This window comes from Cololabis saira, chromosome 19 (genome assembly GCF_033807715.1).
Source record: "Cololabis saira isolate AMF1-May2022 chromosome 19, fColSai1.1, whole genome shotgun sequence".
Classification (NCBI taxonomy): Eukaryota; Metazoa; Chordata; class Actinopteri; order Beloniformes; family Belonidae; genus Cololabis; species Cololabis saira.
The window spans coordinates 21,266,611-21,288,546 of NC_084605.1; the positions used below are offsets into that span (position 1 = coordinate 21,266,611).

Consider the following 21,936-nt stretch of genomic DNA (forward strand, 5'->3'; position numbering starts at 1 on the left):
TCATCATGGCCCCAGATAAACATTTAACATCTGTGATTAAAAAAGTAGTTGTTTTTTTTTAGATATATTTTCTTAACATTATAAGACATACATCTTTTATTCTTAGCCTGTAAAATGTAAACATATAGAAAACTTATTCAACAATCAAATTAAATGTAGCATAAATATGAATAAAATATACATGAATCTTCTGTACGTTTACTCGAAAGAGAAGTAAAACATATTTACTCCCATAACCTTTGAATGGTGTTTAACTTGAAGACATATTTGAATAAAAATAATCGAAGCAAACTTAAAAAACTCTAATGAAATTAATTGAGGCTTTGATAGTCTGAAGTTAATCATGCGAGGCCTTCTGGGACTGCTTACCTTTGAAGGAGAAGGTGAAGTAACGCAGGTATTAAATGTGTATCTATGGGAGGTGAAGCGTACTGACCTGATGAGGAAGGACAGACGACAGAAACTAAGTTCACTGGTGCAAGGAAGTAAATAAGATGCAGGACGACAAAACCCAAACTAGAAAATTCCAGGACATTTTGATATGGGCCCTACTCCTCCTGCTTCAAAGGGGGAGTGGTTCTGGTTAATGGTTTATTCGTCCTGGTCAATGGTGGTCAATGAACCAGCATTACGGTTCATGGTTGTTGATGAACCACATCAAGTGTGGCTCGTGTTGGGGGTTGTCCCTGTTCTGGCTGAGGTGGGTCTGTTTCATGATGAATAAACAGTAAAAGTTAAATTAGTTCAATGTGAATAACTAATGTGGGTAATTAGTTTTAATTATTCAGTGTAGTTTGGTCCAGAAGTATTTGGATGCTGACAGTTTTTATGATTTACTTTTTTTTTTCTTTCCTTCCCACAGTCGCCTGGTGCTCGCTCAGGACTAAAGTCTGTCAATGAGCCGTGAAGTTGAACCAGCAGTGTTAGAGCAGGGACGCGTCTAGAAACAGCAGACCAGAGGTCCTGGAGACCTGGACCGAATCTTATCAATGACCCACTGGGACCCAAGACATGGGAGGAGTCAGACGACTGTCCCCGTCAGTGTTTCCAGCAGTAAGAAATTACATGACACAAGAATGAAAGAATATGTCACATTTTATTTATTTATTTCAAATAATTCTCTATCCTGGATTATAAATTAATAAACATTTAAGATGATACATAATTCATACTCTGTGGTGCACATCCATGGAAACAGTGTCAGTCAGAGTCAGTGCTGTAGATCGGTAGCAGGGGTGTGATGGTGTTCAAGGTTCATGTTTCCGTACTTTTATTGGTACAGCTGAAGGGTTGGCACGTTTCTGTACAACAAATCTAACAACGTTCTTCTTAACATAATTCAGATTACTGTTTTTCCATTCATCCTGAAACAAGTCAACAGGTGCAGCGGCTTGGCCAGGTAAAGCTATTCACTGCTCCGGTACGTTCTATACCGAGGCACTCACCGGGGTGCAGGCTAAATGCATCAACAGTAACATCTGTGCTGTGACGGTCCGGGGGGAGATCAAATACCGCTCCATCCCTGCGATGCTGCTGAGCAAAGTAACAATTTAACAACTAAGACAAATCAACAATAAAGAACCGGACAGTTTTAAAACATTTGTAGTCCATTTGAACTCTTCCTAAGACACTTTTGTCAGGTGTGGTCCCTCTCTCTCAACGTCGGTGTCACCTGGAACCTGTTTCCCGTCATGTTCGGGCCACTTTCAGCATTTCTTCTACGGTCAGAATCTTTTCTCTGGGTTTTCCACAAGCTTCACCCCTCTGCAGCTCCACGCCGTCAATCTTCTCCCAGTCGGAAAACGTCACAGGCTTCACTCCTGCATGACAGAGACAACAAACTATGTTAATCTTGAGACTAGTGAGCAAAACAGACGGATAAGAACGATGGAACTGAACTCTCAGAAGCAACTTAAAACCTCTTTAGGTAAAAAAAAAGCCACAGCTACATCCCAAATCCGGTTATTTTTCAATCATCAACTCTTGTACAGATGTCAAGTTTGGCATGAAAAACACCAGAGCACAGTCCCCCTGTGGCCATCAGGGGGCGCCCAAGCTACAGGGTTCAAAGTCAGTACACTATTCGGGAGAAAATGATCATTTGCAGCCACCCAACTAAAAATATTTAAGTACTTCACTGAGGCGTGTCTAAATTATGCCTGCAGTATTTACTGTCTTTTGTTTTTCTGCAGATTTGTGGGTTTATAAAGTCAGAAATTCTTTTTTTTTCATAAATTTGCAAGTTTATAGAGTAAGAAGTTTCGTTTTTCTTTTCCTGTAAATTTGTGAACTTAATGTTAAACTTTCTCAGTTTACTTTTGCAAATTTGTGAGTTTAAGGAGTCACAATATCTGAGTTTTTCCCTTTCTTGCATAACTTGTGGCACAACTTTGTCAGCAGTAGTAGTAACAGTAGAGTTTTTTCTCCTGATATTTTGCACCCTACCCATCGTACTATTATTATTTTTTCTTTACACCGTTATACTAGTTCAGCAACCTTCAGCGAAACTTGTCTTATCTGTCTAGATTGTTTTCACATCCCTAACTCAAATCTACAATGATGTTTTTGAAAGTTTAACAGATGAATGCACTTGCTACTGGTCATCTTCAACGGTTTTAACCTCCACTGCACTGGAAACATTTTGTAAAAACATGTAAACCCAAAATGAATCTGGAACAGGATCCCTAAAAAGTTAGAAATGCCCCTGAAAACAACAGGTTATCAATTTTTTTTTGTATCTCCATGTAGTATCCTCAATGTCTGTTTCTATTTCGTACACTTTTTGAAGTTACAATTTTGTTATTTGGATCTTTTTACATCTTTTATTGACATCTAACAAGAACTGTTGTGCATCAAAAGAAGACATTGCTCACCTATTTATTCTTTAAATGTGTCTAAATATGTTTTTGGTTCTTATTGAGAGAGCAGAAACAAAATATATTCAAAGTGACTTAAAATTGAGAAACAGCATTTCAATCTACACTGCAGGGCGCCAAATCATTTTTCCATGAGAAAACAGACATTGAGAAGGTGCAAAAAGACAAATTAAGAATGAAACAAAAATGTAAAAACTGTCTGACGATGGTGCTTGGACGGCGGGACTCGTGCGGTGAAGAGACTGAGGTGGTGACGTACCTCGTTCCTCCAGCAGAGCAGTGATGCTCGGTGAACCGGCCTTGGCAGCAGACACATCCAGGGTCCCTGAGTTCATGTCCTCCAACACCGAGCGCGCGCTGTCAAAGCTGTTGTTCATGGTGGTGACGATCACACCAGTGGGGCCTGTTTTCAGCCAGCCGCTGCAGTACAAACCTTAACACAAAGTTGGACTCATCACACATCTTTTGTCTATTTCATGCAAAGTCTTGGAAAATGCAACAAGATCTGAGTCCTGAGATCCATGTTTAAGCCACGCTTAAGCAGGAATTCCACTTGTGACCTCCAAGATACCCCCTGACCCCCAATATTGATCATGATGGCATGACAGTGTCCTGTGCAGCTCTCAGAGTAAAAACATCCATCACTGTTTGTTTTTTTTGACAGTCTGTATGAATGTATGTTTTTATAATTCTCGGTAATGCAAACGCTGACAGACCTGGACGGAACCAACCGTGCTTTCAAAGACTACATTTATGATGGATGAGCCTTTTTAGATCCCATCTTGACAGGATATCAGAATCACATTTTATTGCCAGGTATGTAAGCAGACACGAGGAATTTTCCTTCGGTTCACTTGGCTCTCTTAAGTGAAAAAAAAAGAAAAGAGAAAGGAATGGAAATATAAACATAAGCAATAAAAATACAATAAAAATAAAATTAACAAAAACTAAGTAAAAAAACAGTAGGTAAAATAAACACATAAATATCGGTGTTTGAGAGTTTTTGTTTGATTTTTTAGCTGTTTACACAGAGAAGAAGTTGCTCTCGTGTCGGGATGTTTTGGCGTACAGAGTTCTGTAGCGCCACCCAGAGGGGAGAAGTTCAAAAAGATTGTGACTAAGGTATGATGGGGCCGCAGAGATGTTACCTGCCCATTTCCTGATATAAACTCTTCTGATGGTAGAATTTTCCAGAATGGAGGGACATACATATGTTATACACCTTTTTTTTGTTTCTCCCAACTTTTTCTCAGGTGCGTTGCTGGAAGTTTCTGTTTCTGTTTTATTAATAAAATGAAGTTGGTCGGTGAAGAACCTGAAATAATTTGCTTTGTACTTCTACCTGGTAATAAAAAATTTGAAGGAATTAACAAATTACTGATAATTAGAGTTATCTTTCTCATTTTTCATCTTTTTGAAGTTGTTTTGGAGACTATGCAGATGCAGTGGCACCATGCAACCACTAGGGGAGCTACAAGCTAAAAGCTCAGCGTTAAAACTTGGGGAGAAATAAAAGACCAGCCTTCAACTAAGTAAAAACATGTCTGTAATTCAATGTGAAGGACTAAAATGAGTTCATTATTGTTGCATTTTATGAAACTTCCCAATTTATCTGGAAATGATGCGTTCAAAAGTATCTTTTTCTTTCTTAGTTCTCACCTTGGGTTTGTTCGACGCGGCCCATGGAGTTTGGTACAATGGCTTTTTTGGAGTCGAAAGGCACAGATGGGTCGATGGGGACGCTTTTATAGCCGACGCTGCTGATGACCATGCCGCAGGGGATGTCCTCCACGTCTCCCGTGAGCACAGCTTTGGCTGTTTCTCCTGAACCCTGGCCGTGAAGAAGTAGGCAACTTTATTCCAAACCAGTCAGCATTCACGCGTGGTGACGTACTCACCAACGCTCCCCGTTTACCTCCAGCTTGGTGACCGCCAGGCGAATGCCGGCGACTCTGCTGCCTTCGGAGTCGGCCAGGACTTCAACAGGGTTCCGGAAGAATCGGAAACCCCAGACCCGGGATGCGTCTTTCCATCTCTCCTGCTCCTTCTCCCCGGGTAACTCCAGCGCCGTCTTCAGCATCAGCTCCGTCAGACGCTTCCTGGGCCTCGGCAAATCTGACACAGCAGAGGCACTTTTATTTCAAACTCATTTAAATCTCTCTCCTCTCGCATCTTGTGCACACTCATGTCTATATTTTTCTCATTTATTTGTGCATACTGTATAGCTTTATTGCATCTGACACCGAGACACGATCTTTCTCCTGCTAACCATGTGGTCACAAGTCGTATCGCTACATAGGTGGACTTTGATAAAGGTTTTATCTCAGGACAAAGGTTTGATCTACTAACAGCTACCAAAATTAACATCACGTGTTGCGTCTCCACTTGATCTATATGGGGTTTATAGTTTATAAAAGTCTGCCAGGAGGGTAGATGGATTTTTGTTTCTCTTGCTAAATGTGTAGATATATGAGCACCTACAGATACCAACAAAGACTTAAATATGCCAATAAAGACACCGGTTCACCACATGATTATATGAATAAGTAACTGATCATTACACATTTCCTGTGGCAGCACATTTTGACAGTAAGTAAGATGTGACCACAAACACCCCTGCAGAGGAAGTTCAGCAGCACTGATAGAAAGATACAAACTACCACCGTCTAACGCCATCACGCTTATTCTGCTCATCACTTTAAAGAAACCCAAGCTCAAGGTTCTCATAAGTCATCTGTGACAAGACACGAGGAGCTTGTTATCACAACTCCAAGCTTGGACAGGCTGGGTGACATCATTCACCTCTCCAGCAAGGATGAGGACAAGCCTGAAGGTCAACAGCGTGATGCATGCTTTTGCAAAATACTAATATTTTTCTTCTAACCTGCAATTTCCGTAGCATTTTTTTGGGAGCTGGTGTTTGTCGAGAGCTGCCCCAGCTGGTGGGAAGCTTCCATCCGCGTTACAGTATGTAGGCTATAGGTGTCTGAACCTCATGCTTCGGCGTTTAACCACAACATATGCTTCCTCTTTCCATACAACAGCCTCTACATTAGTCACACCTCTGAAACATCAAGTCGTTTTGCGTCATTTTCAGCTGAACGGCCACAATTCAGGAGGCAGAATATAAAAGTAAATGAACCTTGAGGGCGAGTGGGAGACTAATAATGAAAGTTCCTCGCTTGCACAGCGAGGTGATAGTTTAGACGGCAGCATTAAAAAAAAGAGAGCAAAACCACAAGGTCTTGACTTTTATTTGTCTCTGACCTTTAAGGGCTTCTTTGACACCTTCAAAGTCGGCTTCCACCATCTCGGGCCTGGTGGCCGGAAGGTTCACCATCTCTCTGACTTCCTGCAGAACAGAAGACAACTCTTTTATTGATGGGTGACCCTTGTTTCTTGTCTTTGAATTTATGGCTCAATAATACTTAAAAATATAAATCTAATCTATATAATGATCCTTGACAGAATCAAAATCAAGGGGGGGGGGGTAGAGAGAGACATATATTTTATAGTTCTGATCAGCTGGAGATCAGCTGGAGATCAGACCATCGGCTGTTTCTGATCTGCAGCCGATCAATCCAATCAGGCTGAATCTTAGCGGCTGCAGCTGCGTTTGCCCAACTCAAGGCTCCTGACATCACTGTCACCACATCCGCCTCTCAGATGGGACGTTTGTGCTAAAACTAACAGAGAAACTAGATAAACAGCTGATTTTATTGAAAAATGGCCATTAAATAATAAAAAACAAAACCTGGAAGTTGAACATACAGCCAGTTAAAATAATTCCTCTTTCTTCGACACTCACTTTGATGGTGCAAGCGATCTGTCTGGGTCCCCTCCGGCCGACTATGAGCACCCTGCGAACCCGACTCTCTGCCAGAGCGTCCAGAGCCGGCTGAGAAATGTCAGTTTTCTGTAAAATGCCCCCCAAAAAAACAAAAAACATTATACAAGTTCATAAATGAGACTTTCTAATATAAAAAATTGATAACTGAGGGGTGGCAGGCATTTATGTTTTTTACTTTTCTGTCACCAAATGAGCTAGTTCATTTAAAGTAAGTCAGAGTTGTCTTTCTTTTTTATCTTTGCTTCTTTGGACAGGTCTAGCAGGCAGAGGTAAAGAAGTCATTGGCCTCGTGTCCCTCATCAACAGTTGTGTGAATCATCCTAAGATCTGAATCTTCTACTCTGGGAAAATCGAGGACTACGTGGTCCCAGACACTCCTCGGTCGCGCCCGCCTCCGTGTTTGTGGAGGAGGGGTTTACCTTTTTCCAACCCGTTGACCTTGTTGAGTAACACTAATGATGGCAGGAGCAGATGCAGCAATAGAAATTAACATGAAAGAGGTTCTGGGCATCCGTTCATATTATTCTTGGAGGGAAAAAAGGTTCTCATAATTAAAAGTTAAGTAAGAGATGTTGAAAAAACCCCACTGAGATTTTGAAAGCCAAACTCTTCAAAGCACGTGGGTGAGCGAGCAACGCCGTTCCCTGGAGGAAAAGAGTCGAAGACGATCTACGACGCCTACGACGATCAGATGGGGTTTTTGGAGCTTTCAGAACATTTCATCAACTGTTTGCTGTTGATGTTTAAAGGGAAATTCAAGTGATACAGCAAAAACATGCTTCAGAAAAACATCTCCTACAAAACTTTTAATGCAAACACAGTTGGCTTTTATCGACTTTTAAAAATATTGTTTAAGTTTTGCAGGAAAACCTTAATGGAAATACAGTCACTGATACTGTAACTCTTCTGTCAAATTTGTGAGGCCAACATGTCATTATTGATCTTTATTAGATTTTGCGATCCTCAGATGTGCTTCAATCATTTATATATAACTACATACAGTACATTAAAACTTCAGAGCAACATGTTTAGCCTCCATTTAGTGAGTTTAGTGGTTAAAGTGAGGAAGAAAGTCATGATCCTTAAAATCAAATCGGCTTAAATATCTAACCTTCAGAGGACCTTTTAGGGCCAGACCATAAACCACCTCAATCTCAACCTCCTAAAATAAAAATGATAATGTTATATTGATAAATGATCTTTTAACACGGAGCATACCTTTTATTTTACCATTTAACTTGACTCAAGCAAAGAGAGCAGATTAAATTCAAGCTTTGTGACGGGTCAGTAAACAGTGATTTCAGTAGAACACCACTTGAAATTAATGTATAACAAAAAGAAAACATTTGACAGAATAATGTGACTTTTATCACCATTAATCACAGGTAAGCGATTCAATGGATGTATGTTTGATAAGTGAGCATCTGTGTGTTCAAAAAGAACACAAACACACTTTTCAGCCAAACCAACTACAGAACAAACGAGCCGTGACAAGTTTTTCAAATGAATATAAATGCTGTAAATATTTACAGAACAGCCGAGCAGCCAGAAACGATCAGAAGAAGTTGACTAAGACTTGACTTCCGGGGAGGCACGACACCAGCATGGCTGCATAGTTTTGAGCTCCACTCAGCTGGACCTTACTTTCCCCTATATTACACCGATATATGTTTTAAAATTCCAGTAAACGGGACCCTTTCGATATATTAATCAACAACGTGAAAAAATATGCCAACCGACCAAAAAAACAACCCTACTCGCACGGCAAAGCAACAGAAAAAGAACGCGACGTCTGGAAATAAGATGGAGGAAGACGAAGCAACACCTGATGATACTAAGGCTGAGCTCGCCAGCATCACAGGTCTGTTGAAAGGCATAGCGGCAGATGTCAGCAGTATGAAAACGGGTATGGAAAAGCTGCAAAATACAGTTGAGTCGCTGGGTTCAAGGATGTCGGAGGCTGAAACCAGAATTTCAGATCTGGAAGATGCTAACAACAGCCGAGAGTCTGGCATGGACTCGGCTTTATCGAGCCTTAAAGCACTTCAGGATAAAGTCACATACTTAGAAGACTACAGCAGACGGAACAACGTGCGTGTGATGGGCATTCCTGAGAAAGCAGAGGGTGAAGACCTGAGGTGTTTCGTGCTTGGGTTACTGGCGGAGCAGCTGGGGCTGGATGTGAATGCTGGATTTGAAATTGAACGAGCGCACCGCGTCGGGCAGACTGGGGACGCCCGCGCTCGCCACGTTCTCATCCGCTTCCTGAGATTCAGCGCGAGGGAAGCGGTCCTCGCAGCGGCCCGCGAAAAAGGAACGGTCAAGTGGGAGGACAAGAAGTTGTCCTTCTTCCAGGATCTTTCCCAAGAGGTGCTGCAACAGCGCAGGAAATTTGACGATGTGAAAAAGCAACTTAGAGGATGCGGGATCCGCTACTTCATGCAGTATCCAGCCACGCTGAAGTGCTCTATAAATAACCAGCGGCATTCCTTCACGTCACCGAGCGCAGTGACTGCCTTCCTCACAGCGCAGGACTCCGCCCACGCAGTGTGATGAGCAGGTTTATTATGGTCAGTCAGTCTTTCTGAAAGTTTGGGAATATTTTTTTTGTTTTGTTTTTTCTTCTTTCTTTTTTTCTCCTTTTCCCAAGAGGAGGGAAATGGGAAAAAAGAAAAAATCATTATTTACTTTTAATTAACCTTATTTAACTCATTTATCAAGATTGACTGACATCAAAAATTGTATGGCTTTGGTTGGTTGACTTTTACAAAGGCAGGCTACTTCAAGTGGCATCATGTTATTGTTGGCTATTGTTACTGGTTATAGATACATAAGGGGAGGGGGCTGGGTGTGAGGAGCCGGGACAGGCCGGTGACACCATCATGCGGATGCACTATAGCAGGTTTAGTAGTGCAGGAGAGCCTAATGTTCTTTGTGGCCTCCTGACAGTTTTGTATTTGTGTACAACGTATTTTCATAAGTGTGTTTTGTTTTGTTTATGTTTCTTTTTTCCACAAGGGAGTAGACTAACAGGACAGGGAGTTATTATATTTTTCAAAACTTTTTTGACTAGCACTTACCCTATTATAGGCATAGTTATATTTAATGGGTGACTTGTTTAAACTAATATCATTGAATGTTAAGGGTGCAAACTCAGCTTTAAAAAGGAGGAAAATTTTGTGGTATCTGAGACAGAAAAATCCAGATTTAGCTTTCCTGCAGGAGACACACCTAGAGAAAGAAGATTCATTATTATTGCAAAGAGACTGGGTTGGGAAAGTCCTTTACAGTGCGGGTTCCTCCAGCCAGAGGGGAGTAGCCATCTTGATCCGGAAGAACTTTAATATTAAAATACTCAGACAACAAGCAGATGAAGAGGGCAGGTGGATAGCAGTAGAGGCCGAGCTGCTCGGCATTAAGTATACGCTTATGAATGTATATGCACCAACAATGGAAGCGCCAGGGTTTTTTGTGAGGGTAAGCAATGTAATAGCTGGCCTTGGAAATCCATATATAATCTTAGGTGGGGACTTTAACAGTGTAAGGGTGCCCATCATGGATAAAACATACACAGGGGGTATAAAACGACCTTCACAGGCAAGGAAAGAAATTAACACATTGATGGAAGAGCTGGATTTGGAGGACGTATGGAGATTTTTTCATCCTTCAGATAAACAGTTTACTTTTTACTCCCACCCACACAACTCTTATTCCAGAATAGATTATTTCCTAATTTCGAAATCACTAATCTCTATTACAGCACAAACAACAATAGGCACAATTTTAATATCAGACCATGCTCCAGTAGAGATGGCGCTATCCATAGGCCAAGCAAATAAAAAACGTCCCAGTAGGTGGAGATTTAATACATCCATGCTCAGAGACGAAGACTTAGTACGATCTATTAAAGGGGAGATAATGTATTACTGGCGGACCAATGAAGGCACAGCATCAGACCCAGCTGTGGAGTGGGATGCCTTTAAGGCTGTCATTAGAGGCCGGCTCATTGGAATTTGTTCATTTCTAAAAAGGAAAGCGGCCGATCGTTTTCAGGAATTGGAAGGAGACATTCAAAAAATGGAAAATAGGCACGTAATATACTCTGACCACTCTTCACTTCATGAACTGAGTAAATTAAAGCTAGAATATAATTCTATACTACAGAAAAAAGTGGAATATTCCTTATTCAGAAGTAAACAGAAGTATTATGAACAAGGGGAAAGGACAGGACGGTTTCTTGCACAGAGGGCGAAGCAACAATATACACAATCACTTATAACAGGAATACAGAATGACAGGGGGGAACTGAAAACGGATAATATGGACATCAACAACTTATTTCTCACATTTTATCAAAATCTTTATAAATCAGATGAACCTGCTTCTCAGGATATTAGCACTTTTCTATCTACAGTGAATTGCCCAACTTTATCACAGGATGAACAAGAACAAATGGGGGCTGATATTACAGTAGAGGAAATTAAAGGGGCTATTCAGAAATTACAGAGTGGAAAATCTCCAGGGGAAGATGGACTTCAGGCAGAATTTTATAAGGCCTTTTCAGATATTCTGGCCCCAAGACTATTGATAATTTATAATAATGCCCTATTGAGAGGGTGTCTCCCAGATAGCATGCAGACAGCTATAATAACTCTAATTCACAAAAAGGATAGGGATCCACAACTTTGTGGCAATTATCGCCCAGTGTCATTAATAAATGTTGATGCTAAGTTACTCGCAAAAATCTTAGCTACTAGATTAGAAGGGTTATTGCCTAAACTTATCCATCCTGATCAAGTAGGTTTTATCAAGAATAGGACATCATCTGATAATCTCCGCAGGCTTCTTCATCTGATGTGGCAAGCTGGGAGGGAACCAGATGTAACTGTAGCGCTCTCATTGGACGCGGAGAAAGCGTTTGACAGGGTGGAGTTTCCATACCTGTTTCAGGCGCTGGAGAAATTTGGACTGGGAAATTCTTTCATTAATTGGGTTAGGTTACTTTATCACAACCCCAAAGCATCAGTCGTGACAAATGGCAGACAGTCTACTGCATTTCAGCTTCATAGAGGGACAAGGCAGGGATGTCCCCTATCCCCCCTGTTATTTGCCCTGGCCCTGGAACCGCTGGCTATTGCCATTAGGCAAAATAGAAATATAGTTGGTATTAAGACTGGGAGTGAAGAGCACAAATTGCTTTTATATGCAGATGATATTTTGCTACTGTGCAGACGTCCATCAACCACAGTGTCTCATATTCTCACCTTGATCGACTCTTTTTCACTGGTGTCTGGATACAAAATCAACTGGTCGAAGTCTGAGGCCATGCCCCTATCTAAGGTCTGTCCCCCTGCTGTCAGAACGGGTTGGCAGTTTACGTGGCAGCCTTCAGGTCTTACATATTTGGGCATAAAAATCACCCCACAATTAAATGATATTATGGACGTCAACCTCCTCCCCCTGATTCAGAAAATAGAACTTATACTCCAAAACTGGACTAAATTAGGCTTATCACTTCTGGGTAAGGTAAATATTTTGAAGATGATAATTGTTCCCAAAATTAATTACATAAATAATATGCTACCACTAAATCTCCCACGTACTACACTAATAAAATATAATAAAGCGGTTTATGGTTTTCTGTGGGCAGGCAAAAAACCATATGTAAATCAAACAAAACTCTATGCGGCTCCAGAAGATGGAGGCCTGGGTCTGCCTCACATAGCCTGGTATCACTATGCATTTTGTCTTAAACAGTTATCCAAGATATACATCCCTACAGATATAGCTCCATCTTGGGTGTCTATTGAAGGGGCCCTTACCTACCCATACCCGACACAGGCCGTTTTCACTCAAACTAGTGGTAAGATTCCTCATGATAACCCGGTACTGGCATTTTCTCACGAGACTTGGCAAGTTTCCCAAAAACTCCTTAGCTTACAAACAAATTTTACTTATCAAACTTCCCTATGGCATAATAAATACCTCAAGATAGGTAAAAAGACATTTTCGTGGCCTGACTGGGTCAAGCTAGGCATTGTCTACATTGGAGACATATTTGAGGGGGGCACTCTCTTTTCCTTTGAACAGCTAAGAGCAAAGTATGGTCTCCAACATAAGGATTTTTGGAAATATTTACAGTTAAGGAGCTGTATTCTGTCACGTCTTAAAATGTCACCACTTGCACCAACTACTGAATTACAAACCAGAGTGGAACAGGAAAAGGTTTTCCCAATTAAAGCATCAGGCTTTTACTGTATTTTACGGAAATCCCAACCCCCGGGCTACCGGGGCTTAAAAAGATGCTGGGAGAGGGACTTGGGAGAAATTATATCAGATGAAACGTGGGAAGAAGTAATAAAGTCATGGTACAAAGTTTCAAGGGAAATGCAGACACGGTTGATGCGCTATAAAATTATCAATAGGATTTATTGGACCCCATCGAAAATGGCAAGGTTGGGGCTTAGAAACTCAGATGTGTGTTGGAGATGCGACACTGAGTGTGGCACTCTGTTACATATGTTATACTCATGCCCCATGATAGATTCCTTATGGTCTGAGATAGTGTCTTTTATCAACAATTTGCTGACCACTGCTCTGGTACGCCAACCTTTACTCTGTCTCTTGGGTGTGGTACCACAGGGAAGCGGGCTAAATGCCCACCAATCTTCATGGTGTCGAACGGCTCTAATGACTGGATGCAGGATAATACTGCGCCATTGGAAAATACAAGTACCTGTATCCATGATGGAATGGTTTAATGAGATGTCCAAGATTGCCTCTTATGAGAGGTTGTGCTATAGAATGATAAACAAGGAGGATGTCTATGTGAAAATTTGGGGGGCTTATTTGGACATCCTACAGTAAGCCAGTGTGGATACTTTTTCTTTTTTTTCTGTTTCTGCTTTTCTATTTTCTTTATAGTTTAACATTCAGTGGTGTACAACATGCGTATAGTTATACTCACTTTTATATACGGTACAGTGTATAGCTTGCTAGTCAGTATCTGCCTGTAGTCCTCCCTGTTCACTTGTGGTTGTTCAGTGTTTGTCTTTGTTTTCATGTATTTGTGAAAAAAACTGAATAAACAGTAAATTACAAAAAAAAAAAGAAGAAGTTGACTAAAAGTCATTTGCAGGCTTGTGAAACTGAGCAGACCTTCATCTGACGGTGACGTTTTTGTGGTTGACAGAATCAGCTGGTGAGTTGAGCTCATGTTTAAATTAAATAACCTTTAACATGATTCTTTTATAGAGTTTTAACACCACAGCTCACAAGTATCATTGTGACTTATTGCAAAGGCGGCATGAATGTTATCAAGAAAAAAAACTAAACAAATGGAAACAAAGGAGACAAAGTCAAAACTTGCCACCACCCTTTTTGTGGGTGTTTCGTTTTGAAGCCAAATTATAACACAGATGTGATAAATTGAGAAAATTCAGAAAACCAGGCCTTTTCTCCAACCCTGTTCATCTTTCATAAGGTTTTTTGCATGAATGGATTGACTCTTGTATCTTGAAAAATACTGTTTTTAAATACTATTTTAGTACTGCTGCTACTTTTACTGTATTTTATTCTGTGTCGTCTCAGTATAATTATCACCAGTCTCCTGTGGATCACTTTATTGTGTGTATCTAGATTTTATTTTGCCATTTTTCCATGGACCACAAACTGGCTAACTGGTTAAATTATAATAAACACACAGTGGTACCATCACGATAAGAGAATCTAACAATCTGACTGAATGAGAATTCATCTTTTATGTGTTTTTTTTCTCGTTATCCACTGACTTCTGTATTTTTTAATAATTTCCTTATTTCCCCTCAGCATCTTCCTCACCTTCAGGGTGTCGATGGGAGATAGCAGGACTCTTGCCACATCTAAAGCCACGTTGCCTTGACCCAGAATAACGGCCGTTTCACAACTCAGGTCTGGACTCAGCTGCATTAAAATAAAAACAAGATCATCAACTATTTCATCCTGATTGATTGATGATCAGAGACGGGAACCACGACCTATCCCACGAACCTTTCGACAGCCGGGCAGCCCGTTGTACCAGCCCACGAAGTCCTTGGCGGAGTAAACACCAGCCAGGTCTTCGCCCGGCACGCCCAGGCTCCTGTTCGCCTCTGCCCCGTAACTCTGTGGTGAAAGAAACTGGGTCACCATGCAGACACCACGAAGCCCTTCTATCTGGAGGTGACTTGGTGGTGCGGGTTCTTACCAGCACGACAGCGTGGTAGGCCTGCTGCAGTTCCTTCACGCTCACATCCGCCCCGACGTTTACGTTGCCGTAGAAACTGCAGCGCGAATGTTTAGCTGTTTGCGTGAAAGTGTTGATGACATTCTGTGGAGAAAGTTTTTAAAGAGGAGATTTAGGCCAAATTGGACCACAGACTCCGTAAACATTGATCGATTGCATCAGATGACAGATTACATCACTGTTTACAACAAGTTTTTTCAATTAGTCTCGGAGGAAATGGTGTTCAGCACGTAGGAATCAGTGAAAATGAAAAAAAGCAATGCAAGACACAAGCTGAGAGAATGACAACGTCCCGCCTGTCCAGTCGTCGTCTCCAGAGGCAGACGTGGTGACGTCACTAGTATTGGAGAAAACTGCTTTACAAGATATTATTTAAAATACTGTTACATCATACACCACCCACACACACACACAATGGATTTGTTGCTTTGGCAGTGTTTCAGGAACATGTGTCTTGAGAAAATACTGCCTCCACCTTCTCTAAAATAAAACAAAAACAGGTACACCACTGGTGACGGTGGTGGATGTAATGAGAGGCTTTACTGAAGCTAAAGTTTGAAAACAACTATTAAAATACTCCTTCACATGTTCAGGATGAAACCTTGACTCTTTCAAAGATCAATTTATATCTTTACGTCACGTCTCTGAGGATGAGAAGGAAAAGGATTTCAGTCTTGTTTTTGATATTTAAATCAAAGCAAAGATGAAACTCAGATGGAAATACATTTCCTGAATGTGGGGGCCTAAACGTGGCCTTGTGTGCCCCAAACATGATTCATATTGTTCTTCTTTGGCCCCCAGAGCTTGTTTTCATGCTACAACCACCTGCTGCCAGTGGTTAAAAGTTGCACAAGTTTTCATTTTCAGGTAAAACCAGCTCAGCTGTCACACGCAGATCATTAAAAGGAACATTAATCTTCATGGCTCAAGGAAAAAAATGTTGGAATGGTTGTCGGAAAAATCTGCACTTGTTTACTAGAGAAGCGCCTGTTTTTTTCCTTAGGCGTTATTCAGCATCTTAATTAAACGTTTTCTAAGCTTCTAACATTTGCTTTCCAAGTCAAAAACACATTAATATCACACAGACTGTTAAAAACAATGGGAGTCTCTCAGTCTCACTCACGATCTGTTTTTTTCCCCACTGTTATTGTCAGCAGTTTACTTGCAGTGTGATTACGGGTGAACCAAGCCTTTTATTTATCTATTTCCCCCAATAAAAGCAATTAGGTAATGTCCATGAACCAAGAATGACATGAGTAACTGTTGAAGTCCTGCAGATAAAAGCATTAGTTGTTGTCCCGCACCTTGACTTCAGGGTGATCCGGAGCCACTCCGAACCGGACCAGGCCAAAGGGCACAGGCAGCCGCTCATAAATGTCAACCTCCACATCTTGGCGAGCCTCAGAGGAAAAACAGAAACTACATTTTAAATGATATTTTATGTCAAAATCATGAACACAGTGAGCATAATGTGCATGAAGGGTTGGCGTGCAATGACATGCCCTGGTAGGAGAAAAAAAAATTTAAAAAAATGCTACCTTGGTCTACACTTCATTTCCTGTCCTACTTACAGAAGACCTGTTGTGACTTGAATGTGCATCCGTCAGGCAACTGAAAGGGTCAGTTAAAGTGTGACAGGAACATTGTCTGTCAAAATAATTCAGAATTGATCTGGGTGTTCAAGTTTAATCTGTTCTTTCTGCTCAACAGGCTTGTGCATGGTTTGTGTTGCGTTATGAGCTGAAAGCTCTTTATTTGATTTAGTTAATTCTTCTTCCATGAGCTAAGCGTTTATGTTCATAATCTCTAGTGGGGCTGCAACAGTACGGTATGGCAGGAGTGCCACAAAAAAAGAATAAATATTACATCAACAAGGTCTAAATGAACTGTTCTCACCCACATCTGTCCGACATCCATTAGGAAACTGCTGGTGTAACAGCAAATCCTGTGACTGAGATAGGACGTTCAGTAGTATCTCAGCTAAAGCAGTTTCTTTTAAGCCTTGTAGATGTAAAATATATAAAGATTTTATATCTATACAGCTTATTTCTCACCTCAAATACATTAGCAAGCTGGTTTTTGTGAATAGGTAAGAAGAAATGTAGCTGACAAAGAATACTGGGCCCAAACTTGATGCATATCTGCAGTTTTGTTTGGAGGACATTGACTCAAGGTGAGTGAGGCTGCCTAAACCTGGCCACATATTCATTGGATACGGCCCAATTCTGACCTTCACAAAGCTTCAAAATGATTTCATAAAAAAATGGGCCAGATTTGGTTCGTACAACACATGCCAAAGCCAAACTTTGGACCAGTTCACAAACTTTGTGAACTTCATTTATCAAATGTATTTCTTTTTGTGGCAGGCTTATTATTACGGTATTATTACATACAACATTCAGTTGCGACTTCTTAGGCAGGTGTTAGCCAGGCCATCTCAGTAAAGTCTATCTGTTTTGTTGGCCTAAAAATAGACTGTTTCACGTGTACCAGGAGCTTCTTCGGCCAAACTTTGCAGGTTCTCAGCAAAATTAAGAACTTTAAGTCAATTTCCGACCTTATTCCTGTTTAACTGATGAAGGCAAACTGAAGAAATAGTTGACATCTGTCCATGAAACACAATTGATCTTTTTAGATATTATAGTCCACTAATTTTGGATCCATAGAAAAAAATGTAAAACTAATTCTTAAACCTTTCTTCCGTGAATGTGAAACACTTTTAACTTAAATATCTTTTATTTCAGTTACCATTGATGAGGTTTAGTGCATAGGAATAGATGATACAAGACCATAATGGGATTTTTGTTTTAAATATATGCAATGACAGAAGAGTTAATTCACATCTTACACAAATGACTATATTTGCTTATCAGAACAAGAAAAACACACCTTGATAAGATGCTGCGCCGTGTAGAAGCCAGCTGGACCACTTCCCACTATACACACCTTTGGACAACCGGTGGACAAAGAGGCCTTTCTACACCCAGAAATGCCTACATAGTTAAGAGAGCGGATTAACCACAGACTTATGCCTTATGTTAACATGGATAGACGAATTCCATAACAGCATGGTTTAACTTGTGATAAGATATTTCTGTGACAATCCCTTCCAAGATAAAACCACAGCTCACAATCATTAAGTGAAATAGAAAGACTTCCATGAATAAAAGTTATGTCATTTTAAGTACTAAATAGCTTCATTAAGTAACTTTTCTTTCGGGTGGCATGGTTGTGCTCTCCCTCCTCCACTGTTCAGGTAAAGCCTTGTTTTCACTTTGCACACACACAGTCATACACACCTGCTCACTCACCTACAGACTCACTCCACAGTTTTGGGGGACAGATAATCGCAGTAGCCTAGTCTTGATTCAGATTCAGAGACATGAAATGGTTGCTGTTTGTGTCTCTGGCTGTTCTCGTGTCTGTTTGTTTGTTTGTTTGTTTGTTTTCTCTCTTGCAGATATCAAAGGCTCGTGTGCCCGTTGTGCGTTTCCTGTGTTTCTCTCATTTCAGACTAGCATCTGCCCCCCCCCCCATATGTTTCTATGAATCATAAAAAAATATAAAAAGCATTATAGATTAGATTATATATTAAAATGTATATATATGCTTTAGTTTTTTTTTTTACCAAACTTGGTACTGTAACAATGCACTTTTCAATAACCATGTCTGCCTCATAATGCTGCACCTTTGACTCTTTTTTAAAAAAAAATTGTATATATGTTAATAAGAGCTGTCATTTGTCTATTTACTGTACAGTGAGCGAAATAACCGAGTCAAATTCCCTGTCTTGTTTGATAAGATAATCCTTTATTACTCCCTCAATGGGGAAACTCACATGTTAGCAGCAGTACACTTAACACACACACATGCATGGAAGGGGGTAAAACAGTAAAAAGTAAAAAAATAAATAAATATATATATATATATATATATATAGAAGGAAAAAAAACATATATGCTTTAGGTTTTTATCAAACTTGGTATTAACCATTAATATATATGCAGACAAAAGAAAAATAAAATAAAAAATAACTTTTCTATCGGCTTCAGACAAGTATTACGGTTGCCAGGCAACGTACCTTGGAGAATTCGATTAGTCCATCTGCTTCTTCCTGACGTCACCACCTTCAGCAGCGTGTAGCCGCTCATCATTTACCTGTTTAAGGATGAAACTACAACGCTGTTTTGGTGGAGCTGCTCCACGAAGCCGGTCCTTGTTCTGAGCTTTGGACGGTCACGAAGCAGGACGGAGATTAAAAGCCAAGGTAGAGGACTGGGTGTGTGTCACGGCCCCTGCAGCCTTCCGTTTGATCGTTGACAAGCCGGACCTGTTAAGAGTTTCTTTGACTTTTACTTTAAAACTTAATGGTTGAGTTGTGGACAGAAACCGTTTTCCAGCCGTTTCCTGGTTGGAGTTTGTGTCACAATAAAAACAGCCCGAGGAGAACGAATGTTTCAGCACGAAGGTTCCAGCGACAGTTCTGCACAATCTGCACCTACTTACGCCATAAACTGGCCGAACATAGAGCTTTAAAGGTCACACATGGTGGCCAGTTTTCAAAAGTGAATACAATTTCCCATGTAGATGTTTGTGACATTTGCTGAACCTGTTACAAATTCACAGAGTTTATTATACAAATAATTTAAAAACACTAATACAGATAAAAATCAATCAATTGGTAAAAAAAAAAAAAATTGGTAAAATTGGACTCCCCAGAAGCTAACTGTAGCTTATGAATAGGGGCCCAGTCACACAGCAAAACAACTATAATTTACACATATAATACATATACATATAATAACCTTATAACCTAAAAAAAAAAAAAAATAAAACCCTGAGACCTCCTCCGATTTCCTAGATACAAAGATATTCTTGTAAAAATAATACATCAGGTATTGGTACATAAACATAATTTAATAAGAAGAGACATCATTTAATAACAATTTTTGTTTTAGTCTCTTTTTGAAAATTGAGAGAGATCCAGACCCTTTTATAGTACTATCAATCTCATTTCAAATGTTTGGACCTTTGCAGGTTACACTGAAACTTGTACATTTCAGTTTCCTTTTCTTTCCCTTTAAAAGTTGTTTTCCCCTTGTGGTGTGTTCATGAGTGGGAGCATAAATGGAGATGAGATGACAGAGTCTATCATTGAGTCTAAACACTACATTATACATTACACAGGCATTGTGTAAAATGTTACACTCAGTATATTTCAGAAGGTTATATCCACAAAAAAGAGGATCAGAGGGAGTATTAAATTTGCTCCATGATATAACTCGGATCACTTTCTTTTGTAAGATCTGTAATTTGTCAACATTACTTGGATATGTATTACGCCATAAAACATTACAATAATTTAAATGAGGCCTGTCACAGGGACACGGAACAAAAGTCCCATTTAACCATGTTTTACATCTATGTTTAAAGCAACTGGTTTTGAGGCTGCAAAGTCACATTTGGTCCCATTTCAATGCCCTTTTAGTGTTATATATTTTTTATTATCCACTTCAACGAAGAACCAGTGCTTCTGGAGTAGGTTGCCAAATCCCTGTAAAATAAACAAGGGACACCTCATCGGCAGGGCCGGCCAACCCAATTGCCTTCACCCTTCTTGGCGGTGAATTTTTTTAGTCCCCTTTTTTGTGAGTGAAACAATTTTTTTTACTATGTGACTCAACCTGAATTGAATTAGATGCATGTTTTTGAATGCCATGAACACATGGAAAACAAATTATTATCCAGCAATTCACTTTAATACAAAATAACAAAATGAACTGATCAAAATAAGTATCTTTCTTAAACAGAAACCTGTCCTGCTTAACTTAAAATTATATAAATTAATATAAAACAATAGAAAGAAAGCAGAACATCCATTCTGTAATAGTGCACATTTTTAGTGCAATAACAAAAGGGAAAACAGAAAGTCTGTAGAAAACTTGTAAACATATATTCTGGAGTCTCTTTTTCCTGAGCCAGCTGAAATCCAGCTGCTGTAGTTCAGTTACCACAATTTAGCAATTTAAGCTTGGTTGGCTTAACTTGTGGTAACTTATGATGCTGATGAATATGAATTTAGATTCATTTCCTAATTTCAAGTGTAACTACCAGACATTACTTCTGCAAAAAGTACTGCCATAACCAAAATAAAGTCTAGGAGAGCTATTTGCAGTCGCCTGCAGATTGAGGTGTAGCCTTGCTATCCCGGTGACTGTGCATCCCACTGGACCTCTGTTAGTTCTTGTTTTACTGTGGGTGAGTGGTCTGATTAGTCAACTTGGAAGAGTCCTGAAATGATCAGAGGCAAAAGTCGCTTTACCGGAGGACCCAGCTGCTGCAAGATGTAGAAGCTGATGAGCTTATCCTTCCAGGTCAACCCAGACATGGTTGCAGTGGTCTGTTTGTATATTTATCAGCACAACAAGCCACATTATCTTTAAAATAATGTTCTGTCGGGCTGCTCGGTGGCACAGTGGTTTAAGCAAGCGGCCCATATACTGAGGCTACAGTCCTCCTGCAGTGGTCGCAGGTTCAAGTCCTGGCCTGAGTCCCTTTGCTGCATGTCATCCCCATTCTCTCTCTCTACCCCCTTCCTGTCTACAACTTGAAAAAAGGCCACTAGAGCCACAAAAATCTTTAAAAAAAAAAAGAAAAAATAATGCTCTGTCAGATCTTACAGCTCAGATGAGAAGTCGAGACACTACGTAGCTAAAGTGGTGACAGCAAGCCATTGGCAATACTAGCCATCAATCAAAAGACTATGCTCATAATTATGCATACATTTGAAGCTGTATATAACTTTACCTCACGCAGAAATCTAGCTATGGAGACCAAAAACAGGCTGTAAATATGTTTATTTCTGTTGCAAAGTTGGACATTTTAACATGGGTGTCGAAGATTGACTTGCTTTTGAAGACAGCCCCTAGTGGTTGTTCATGGAAGTG

The 21,936-nt window shown here is 40.2% G+C and overlaps 1 protein-coding gene across 1 annotated transcript; it reads right to left on the reverse strand.

Moving 5' to 3' along the window:
* Nucleotides 1-1,077: 1,077 nt before the first annotated feature.
* On the reverse strand, nt 1,078-19,400 carry fdxr (ferredoxin reductase). The gene is made up of 12 exons (XM_061708632.1): nt 19,071-19,400; nt 17,879-17,982; nt 16,294-16,389; nt 14,951-15,073; nt 14,755-14,868; nt 14,566-14,667; nt 6,685-6,792; nt 6,144-6,228; nt 4,792-4,991; nt 4,536-4,707; nt 3,136-3,309; nt 1,078-1,820 (listed from the first exon to the last, which is right to left on the reverse strand). The coding sequence occupies exons 1-12, from the start codon at nt 19,141-19,143 to the stop codon at nt 1,690-1,692; spliced, it is 1,482 nt and encodes a 493-aa protein (XP_061564616.1). The 5' UTR covers nt 19,144-19,400; the 3' UTR covers nt 1,078-1,689.
* Between the last annotated feature and the right edge of the window lie 2,536 nt (nt 19,401-21,936).